At 43.7% G+C, this 9,779-nt stretch overlaps 1 protein-coding gene across 4 annotated transcripts in view; it reads left to right on the top strand.

Moving 5' to 3' along the window:
• The window catches only part of LOC139103462 (synaptogenesis protein syg-1), a 256,134-nt gene that overhangs the window by 236,346 nt on the left and 10,009 nt on the right, over nt 1-9,779 (top strand). For all 4 annotated transcript variants that reach the window (XM_070658153.1, XM_070658155.1, XM_070658154.1 and 1 more), the window contains 5 exons: nt 2,264-2,408; nt 3,949-4,079; nt 5,376-5,535; nt 6,640-6,939; nt 7,170-7,469. In XM_070658153.1, coding sequence (XP_070514254.1) covers nt 2,264-2,408; nt 3,949-4,079; nt 5,376-5,535; nt 6,640-6,939; nt 7,170-7,469 — 1,036 coding nt within the window. The remainder of the gene's footprint in view (nt 1-2,263; nt 2,409-3,948; nt 4,080-5,375; nt 5,536-6,639; nt 6,940-7,169; nt 7,470-9,779) is intronic.

Here is a 9,779-nt window from a genome sequence, read left to right as displayed (position 1 = left end):
AGTTAATTACAATAGAGCTAATTAAACGTTCTGTAACACCATTGAAATCGGAGCTGATCCATTCAACACCCTCGATATCCCGTTAATGACCGAAAAATTTGTAAACGCAATTTTATTCTGATACCGCGTGCAGTATATAACGCGATTAATAAAGCTCACGGCTAATTAAGACGTAATAAAGCGTCGAAAAATGCACAATCAAAATCCAGTATTGCCCGCGGAATGCGCATTTAGAATGCCCGTGTATTATTAATACATGATTGATACGCCAGGGCTTTTCTGTTACTTGAATAACTCGATCCGGCGGTTCGTGCGTTACTCTGCGCTTTTAATCCGAAAATACGGGCAAATTACAGAGATGAATCGATGAAAACTTTTGAGCCTGAATGCGAAGTACGTTCGAATTCAAATATCATTAAACAAATAATTATTATCTGTAAATTGTGTAATGAAACAATAATATATAATTCCTATCTTTCAGCACTTTGATCGCGTTGCTGAAGCGAAGCGAGAGATTTACTTAAAAAAAAAATAGCATCGGCGCAAGTTACCAATAGAGAGAATTAATTAACCACGTGTAAACGCTAATTGATCGTAGAAACCGATCATGTCTAGGTACCTCCTGGCACTTGTCGCTTTCGTATTTTGATGGGTAACGCGATGATACATCATCGAACGACTCATGTCATCATCTTACATGCTCGAGTTTCGTCACACGAATAGTGTTTGCACTAAACACACACACACATATATATATACATAACTCATGTGCATCGCAAGGCAACGTGCGTCATGTAGGATAGCATTTCCTAACTTGGTTAACTTAAAAAAAAAAAAAAAAAAAGTTAATGAATTTTTGTGTTATCCTCGTAACTTACACGAATATCGAATGGCGGGTAAGTGCGACATTAAAAGTTTAATGCGCTGTTTGCAGAGCGTTGCGAGCTCTTACATGTGAAGAGCAAGATCGCGCATCAAAGGAATAATCGTGCATACATGTTTGATAATTACGTGTTTTCTGACGAGACACCCAGGCTCGCGTACATTTGCGTAAATACAGTAGCCGGTTTCGTGCACGTTAAAGTTGCGTCCGCGGTAAGGGTGAAATACTCACGTGAAAGCCAGATCCTATTACACCGCCCGCAAAGGTGGGTGATAAACGCCTCTTGGACTGACTCGTCCGGTCATTAAGACTTATCGCCGGATTAACGCTTGGCTTATAAGCTCTTACCTCAAACGCACGCTGCCTCGCGCGAGTACGAATAATTATACCCGCTAGAACTATCCTTTCGAAAGTTACCTTTTTAACAAAATTAGGGCCGCGCATAATTTATAGAATTGCAAAGAGGCGCTTGGAACGGCTTATTTCAATGCAATCGCTTTCTTTTCACGTAGCAGCCCGCGTTAAAATGTATGTATCGCATTTCCACATTTATCATATCGCGATACCTGGTACCGACACTAATTAGCAGCGAAACTTTAATGAAGCGCCTGCAAATTAATTCCCGTAACAATATGCGCGAAATATTCGATAAAACGCCGATCTCGTATCGTAACTGACAACGAGTGGATATAGATGCTGTTGTTGCAAGTTGCTCATTTATTGTTATTCCGATTAACGAATAAATAGTATTTTGATATTAAGTATTAGTCGATATTACAGTGCTCGTGATTTAATTACTCGTTCTTGCGTACGTTGCACACTTTAATAGGCGTGCCATGGCAAAAAATATCGGGAAAGCAATTAACGGATGCGACATAAGGTACATTAAAATGCGTAATATGTAATTATAATTTTAGTATCGATTATGGGTATAATTTTTCATAAATCCGATACTAAACGCGAGATTGCTAAAAATTTAATATAATATTAAATTAACAATTTTTATCAATTATTTCGCTCGTAATAGGATTTAAACCATTGCGATAATAAAAAGATCGTATTTAATACTTAAATAATTTTGACAAACCGAGCACAAAAATTTCTGAAATTGACAGATTTAGTTCCAATAATTTTGATCTCGAATAACGAAGTCAAATTGAATTACTTTGCTATTAAATTAAAGTAAAATTATTATTTTCCTTTTTCTTTTTTAATTTCCACATAAATTCCTCTCTTTAACCGCTTTTGTGAAATTAGATTAGAATATAATTAAATTATCTACAGATATTAATATATGCAAAATATTTTTTCAGACAATGATAAATAAAATCATTGATTAGTTGCGCTAATAAAATGTATGTCACGTTTTAACTGTTGCAGGTGTCACAGGACGGCAATATGACGACCTCCATTTTAACGTTTCGGCCTACGGTATCGGACCACGATAAAGTTATCACGTGCAGGGCTGAAAATAATAAAGTCCAGCGTGGCGTAGTAGAAGACACGTGGAAGCTAAACGTTTTTTGTAAGTATATACAAGCTGAACGTGTGAGATAGTACCGCATACGTATAAACGAGAATTAGAGATTTTCCGACGATTTCCAATCAGAATGATGACACAGTGAGGAAAGCGATATTCGGCTGTATAAATTAGCCAAATGATACATTTCGTCTTGCACATAGCAATATATCTAACGCATAGCAATAACATAATTTGTTTTGTCGGATATTATTCCGGGAGTGTGCGTGTGTTATCGTATGCATAATTGGAATAATTACCATCCGCTACGTATACGATTGGTATACGCGCGGCAGTAATAAAAAATTGGACGAGGATAATATCAGATCGCAAACCGATGGCTGAGGTAGACCACGAGTTTACATATTAGTAATGGCAACACGATATGCTCTGCAGAGCCAGCATTATTATCACTGATATCATTATTCATTAACACACCGACATCAATATTATGCGAGCGAACCAATAGTATTTGATCAGTATTAAGGGATAATAACAAGCGATCTGACAAGCCGTCTTTCCTTTTTACAATTTCTGCGCGATAAGAAGGAATAAATAATATCTTTCAGCGTAAAACAAATACTAAAAAATATGTATATGTATATGCAGATTTTATTATAATGCACATTTATTTATTCATTTATTTTTCTTTTTTTTATGTATGATTGTGAAAATAAATATTAAGCCCACTGGAGATAAAATTATATACGTAATATAAACATCGCATTTTAGCAGCGCTCGTTGCGAATATTTTTCTGGAATTTTTTTTTATAAGAGAGACGTTAACAGATTTCAGTGGGAGGGTAGTCGAGGATGCACACCCTTCAGAAATTTAAATCCAGACTGTCGCACAATGAACGTCCGTCCGCGCCGCCGCATAAAAACAAGTTGGCAATAATTCATCAGAGCCGTAAACTCATAAGCGGGAGTCGCGCGGGTGCCGTCTCTTTTCGCGCAATCGACACATTGGAAAATTCGCGTGCAGCGTACGTCAACGCGCGCACGTGTACATAACGTGTACGCTGACCGTGCAAGCACCATACGCCGTCCGTGTGTATATCGAGCACGGTAAACGGGTTAAAAGCCTGGCAGGCCGAAACAAGGCCGTCGATATAGATTACGTTCGCGCAAACGCGAATGTAATCACAATAACGAGACGTCAACGACGGGAGCTAAAATGGAACGTTCGGCACGGCAGCGGCTGACCAGCGCGACCCGATTTATTTGCTCGCCGCGGCATCTCAACACTCGCAAATTTGAAAATTTAGTGCGAAACAAGTTCCGATGCGCGCTATTTCTGACGAGCGTGTCGAATTCTCGTAAACGACGGTCACGTCATAATTCATTAACAAAATTACCTCATTTTGATCTTTTTGTACGCCTGCAGATATCCTACACGTAAAAGTTTAAAGTCGGTTGATGGAAAATATATTTTCGTCGTTGGTAGTGGGAAAAAAATAGTTTAAGCGGATTATTAAAATAATTTAAAGAAATAACGCATCGAGCAAGATTCATGAAACAGTCAAACACGATTTCTTTTTTACAGTTATTCCGTCGTTGCACCTGCAACTCGGTTCGAACATGAACCCGGATGACATCGAGGAAGGTGATGACGTATACTTTGAGTGCAAAGTTCGTGCGAATCCCGGTGCCTACAAAGTCGTATGGAAGCACAATGTAAGTCAACACTGTCGAGTGTGCCAAATATGAAATACAAAGTACAAAAAGCTTTCTGCTGTGTAGTAATCCGTGCTCGGGTATGTGTTGTTAAAAATTTTAAGTACAATAATGCAACAAAAAAAAACAAAAAAGAAAAAAAAAAGCAGAAACTTTGCACGGGTTGAAATCGCAGATAAAAATGCATTATTTGAATTGCGCGGAAGCTCAGGTTTGAACCTGAACAATGACCCTTGGATTCCCTCGAGTGATATATTTACGGTTAAACAGTTTCTAAAACTGTTGGCTCAGAATAACGGCCGTTGCACCTGCAGTCAACAAATAGGAAACAAACTTTCCGCATGCCTAAAACCACTTTCCATCTCTCTAAATACTCGGCTCGCGAAGTATAACGCAAACATAACACAATTACGCAAAAGAGTACCTTTTGATGTAATCTTAAGTGCATCTATAAAATTAGTTCATCCTTTACCTTAATTAAATTTCTGTTTATGCAGTGGACGTGCTTCTTTTTTGTGCCGCCATTTCGCGAATGTTTACTTAAAATGATTGCGGCGTGATTTTCCGAATAAAAATAACGTTTGCAGTTATCAATTTTTTATAAATTTCGTCTCGGACGTATCGCGGAAATTTTTTTGCGCGGCACGCAAAGCTCGAGCCTCCATTCTCGAAGATTGTCTTCGAAGATGTCCCGACGTTAAACGGTGTACCGATGTAAACGGCGGTTTAATACTCTTTCGCTCCGCTGACGCCGTTTTTACATCGACATTATATTCGCAGATCTCATTACGCGTCGTTTCTCTCCGCTTTCCGCCGACAATATCTATTCACGTTTCGCATCCTTTCTCCACGTCGCTGACGTCATTGTGTATTGTTTAATATAGTACGTTATATTATGGCACGGTGTCCATAAATGCTTTGTAAATACGCGAAACGTCCAACTTTACCGTCGCCGTCGTTGGCACAGTAGTTAATTAACTCGATATTAATAAAAGCCCATTTAATTAAGTAAAATTTCGTCCCCGAATAAAGCCCATCTATTACGAAGCTACTTTCCCCTTCAACGTGAATCCAAGCAAGAATTAATTATGTGTGTCTTACGAGACCGCGGTTCACCACGTTGATTCGAGAAGTCCAGTGGTCGTACAATTAATGCTCGATCCGAGCACCTTCACGCGTGCGAGATGAAAAATTACGATACTTCGACGACGGTATTATCTGTTGAGTGGAAATGAAGATACTAGCCGAGAGAAAGCTTTGGCCTTTCGATCTAATCACGAAAGTGTATTGTTTCAGGGGAACGTGATTCAAAATAACGCGAAGAACGGCGTGATAGTCCAGCAATACGATCTGGCTCTCAGAGAAGTGAATCGGTCCCAGGCCGGAAATTACACCTGCGTTGCCAGCAACGTCGAAGGCGACGGCTACAGCAATATCGTGGAGCTGAAGATCATGTGTGAGTACCCCCGCGCGCCATCATTGATATCGCGTATGTAGAGCGTAAAAGTATATTCGTCGCGTAGCAAAAATGCGGATAAAAATGAGCGCCGATGTAAGCCGGTCGCGTCGTCTGTACAGAAAAGGAATCTCGTTTCGAGCAACTTTAAATCTTCTCTCCGACACTGCACTCGACCTCCTTTGCCGAAAATAACGTTTCTGCCTCCTCGCTCGCTCTTTATAAAGCCAGCCTCGATTACTCCGTTTTCCGCTCGAAATCCCCGTAATTATTTTGCCCGTCAAAGCGGTGCTCAACGTCGCAAATATTTCACCGTAATACGATGTAAACGACACGGTAACGTAACCGATGACTGACATTTAAATACCAACGTTATTAAGCGCCTTCGAAGTGACTTTGGGGTATCTCGCCGGCAGTCTAGTCTCGCAATTCGTCCACTGGGTTTACGAGCCTTCGGAAACATTATTCGCGAGTTGCTCGTCAAATATCAAGATGTCGGCATGATTATTCATTAAAAACACGTCGAGAGGAGGCGCGGGGAAGGAATGCTAGGCGTGGGAGGCCAGGCGGAAGAAAAATAGGACGATTCGCAGCGAGCCAACAAATTATTCCAAACCGGCAAACTGGGATTCCCCTCCCCCGTACCCTTCCTCCTACCATCGTTTACTCACTCCGCCGCGAAAAATGGGGAAACTATTCGAGCGGGCGAGCGAATAATGCCCATCGATCTCCCCCCCGTTCGCGAAAAGCCGGACGGCGGTCATCCCGCTTCGTGCCGCTCCCCTCGCACTTTTAATAAATGCGCGTAAACTTCTCGGTTCTCGATCTCCATATCGTACGTTGCGGTTGTCTCCGTCCGACGTGTACAACTGCAAGGCTCGATCTTTTTCATGTATCAGTGGTATTAATATCTTAGACTTTAAATATTCTTTAAAGCAAAACAGCAAAATAAATTGTTTCATTATCAGCGTAAATGTAAGAATAAGTAAAACTTATAAAAAAAAAAAAATAAACTTGACCGAAAGTGTTTTATACTTTTAAAAATTGAACGGGCTAAGGTTTGCGCCAGTCGGGTTTAATAAAATCTTATCTTTTGTTTTCTAGATAAACCGATCTGCGTGCCGGATCAAAAACGGATCTACGGGGTGGCGAGGCACGAGGACGCTCGGGTGATATGCAGGGTCGAGGCGTATCCGCCGCCGGAGAGCTTCCGCTGGACCTTCAACAATACCGAGGAGATGGAGGACGTGCCCCAGGCGCGTTACAAGAACTCGACCAGACATACCCAGAGCATCCTTACATACCGGCCAGTCACGGAAATGGACTACGGCACCGTGCTCTGCTGGGCGAGCAACACGGCCGGCCAGCAGAAGAATGCCTGCATATTTCACATCATTCCTGCGGGTACGTACGCACACGGTGTGCACACCGGCAATGCCATCCTACCCGAGTCGCTAAGGATTTCCGGGAAAAGTTCCGGGCGGCGCGGCGTTCTGCAAATCTACATGCCGGGCGTTTCGTAGCGCCGCGCCGGAACCGCGTTGCCTGTTGCTAAATCAGTATCTCTCAAATAATTTTCATTGAGTCGGGACGAGAGAAGGGGGAATTGTAAACAATGTTAATGGCGCGTGTAGGCAAACCGGAAGCGCCGTACAACTGCACGCTGACCAACCAGACCACCGAATCACTCTCGGTGGAATGCACCGCTGGTTTCGACGGTGGTCAGCCTCAACACTTCCTCCTTGAAGTGTTCGATCAGCACACGGGGATCCTGCAGGCCAACGTAACGTCCAGAGAGAATGCGGCTTTCACTGTCCAGGGTTTGGAACCGGGCAAGGTGCTCAATATGATCATGTACGCGGTGAACGCGAAGGGAAAGAGCGAACCTGCGCTGCTCGAGGGCTTCACGCTCAAAGTCGCCGAGAAGCAGACTGGTAAGTTGTGCCAGAAATATTCCGCCCCCGCCCCTCCCTCCCATCCATTAAATTACGAAAACCGGCAAGAGTTTGTCCTTCGATTAATATTAGTTACGAATGGCGAAATAAATTATACCGCCGCAGAAAAGTTTGCACGTAAAAAAAAAAAAAAAAAAAAAAATACCAGCGCGTATAATTTATAACGGGACAACAGATCCATCAAGAAATCTTTATTCCCGCGAAATACGAGAGACGACGTCACCTCGATCTATAATTGACACTGAGTCTGGCCGAGATTAATGATGATTGACAATGCCGGAATTAGACAGCTGGTCGGGCATCGGGTCCAGCGCGATCGATCGCATTCTGCATCGCCGAAATAAGTAATTTGATACGAGTATACGGACGAATTACCGGTGCAGCGTTACTCCATAAATTATGAGAGTGGCCGGAGAACGACGGGTCTAATCGAATTAACGAATTAAATCGAACGGACCCGCGCGGATTGTCGATGTAACGGTTTTAATCCGCTCATCCGATCCGAATCCCCGAGTCGAACTCGATATACCGGCCGATCGTTTCTCGCAGCTAAAGAGCACTTGGACCATACGAAAGGTTTCACCGCGAAAATTGAGCATCTGGGTTGAGAAATTCAATCGGCGGCGCGCATATACGCAGACTAACACACGGATACGCACACAATCACCCGGCTGGATATTACGCAAGTTATGTCCACGTCACGTGTGCGTCGGTGTATGTGGATTGTTCTACGAAACGGCCGTCCGCCTGCCGCGAGTGGTAATCTATTCCTACGTTTTCCAATCCACTTACACGAAACGGCTCCGGCCAAAAATTGGTGGCAGTTCCGGTGGTGCGTAAAACGCCACGGCCAGATTTACTTCGTGCCCCCCTTCGAAACGCGGAATGCCCCTTCGAAACGAAGCTCGTTCGAGCTGGCTTATTTTTTTCGATTCGATACCGCGCCAAGGAGGCGAGAGTGCCGGTACCCCGGTAAAAACGAAGCGAAATTCCACGCTTCTGAGAGAAAGGAGGAAACGGACAATATTTGCAGGGCGCGAGTAATCACAGGCAGGTATATTGCAAGTAATTACGAGAATTAATCTCGTCGTCAACCCGTAATTACGAAAGTGGGAGAGATCTGTAGCGCGAGAGTAACGTGAAACTTTCCGCTCCCGCGAGCGGCGTAATCGCCTCCGCGGCGGCGTAGCGTGCCGATTATTCGCTGTAAAATCGCGGAAAATTGATATGAGCTTTACGAGACATCGATCGCGAAAGAGTTCCTAACAAACCTCGCGAGTAATCATTCGCATACTCTACGACGCGGCCGAGCGTAAGTGCCGGACGGCGTGGTTCGCCCAGGGACAAAGGGATTTCGTAAACTGCGGAATGGCACGTCGACTTACGTCGTCCGGAAGAAATGCGAGCCGCGCGCTGACCGAACCCGCCGCCACCCCGGTAAATCCCACGTGGTTGATCTCGGTCCAGACAGCCGGGAGGATAGATCTCGTCGAATTCATCCCTCGCCCGTCGCATTCATTCCGTAGATTTCTGGGCGGTAGGATCTCGACCGACGCAGAGAGATTCGGGATCTACTGCTCTTTTAGAATGGATATACTCCACTCAGGCGTACATACACATGTGTACGCCCACGTATATACATATATATATATAGACTAATATATATATGTATATATATAAATATATATATATATACGGACGAATTTACAAGTGAAATTGCTCTCTCGGTCAGTTTCCACGGTGCGATTCAGGCGAGTGCAACCATCGCGCCACACACTATTCTTGGTGTATATATAACGGGTATATAAACTGGTGTACGTATGCGGGTGGAGTAGTCGGTTCGAAAATCGATCCTCTCGCCACGAGAGCCGGACGAGTGTGAAACTTTAATAAAATTCTGGGATCAGCCATCTACCTTGGTCGGCTATGCATCGCCGTTCTCTTGCTCTTGCGCCTCGCACGCGAAAAGATCTTGCGCATCCGCATGAACGCGCGCACGACCGTGCTAACTGAAGCGGGATTGCACGAACATCTGAAATCTCGGACCGTCGTTCCTCCGATATTGCATCGCGGTGTGAAATACAAATTAGCATCTAACCTGCATGCAGAGCGGGCTCCATTTCCCTTGCGGGTCCCACAATATAAATATACGCGCGAAGAGAACCGGACGAGATCTCTGCCACGCTTTTTAATTTGATCGATCCAGGGGGTAAAGGTAAAGAAAAAAAAAAAAAAAACGAAGAGCGCGCTCTATTTCCGCGATACGATCAAATACTCGCGAGCCGAGCC

This window comes from Cardiocondyla obscurior, linkage group LG06, assembly GCF_019399895.1.
Source record: "Cardiocondyla obscurior isolate alpha-2009 linkage group LG06, Cobs3.1, whole genome shotgun sequence".
Taxonomy (NCBI): Eukaryota; Metazoa; Arthropoda; class Insecta; order Hymenoptera; family Formicidae; genus Cardiocondyla; species Cardiocondyla obscurior.
Note: the sequence above shows the minus strand (reverse complement) of the source record. Positions and strands in the feature narration are given on the sequence as shown.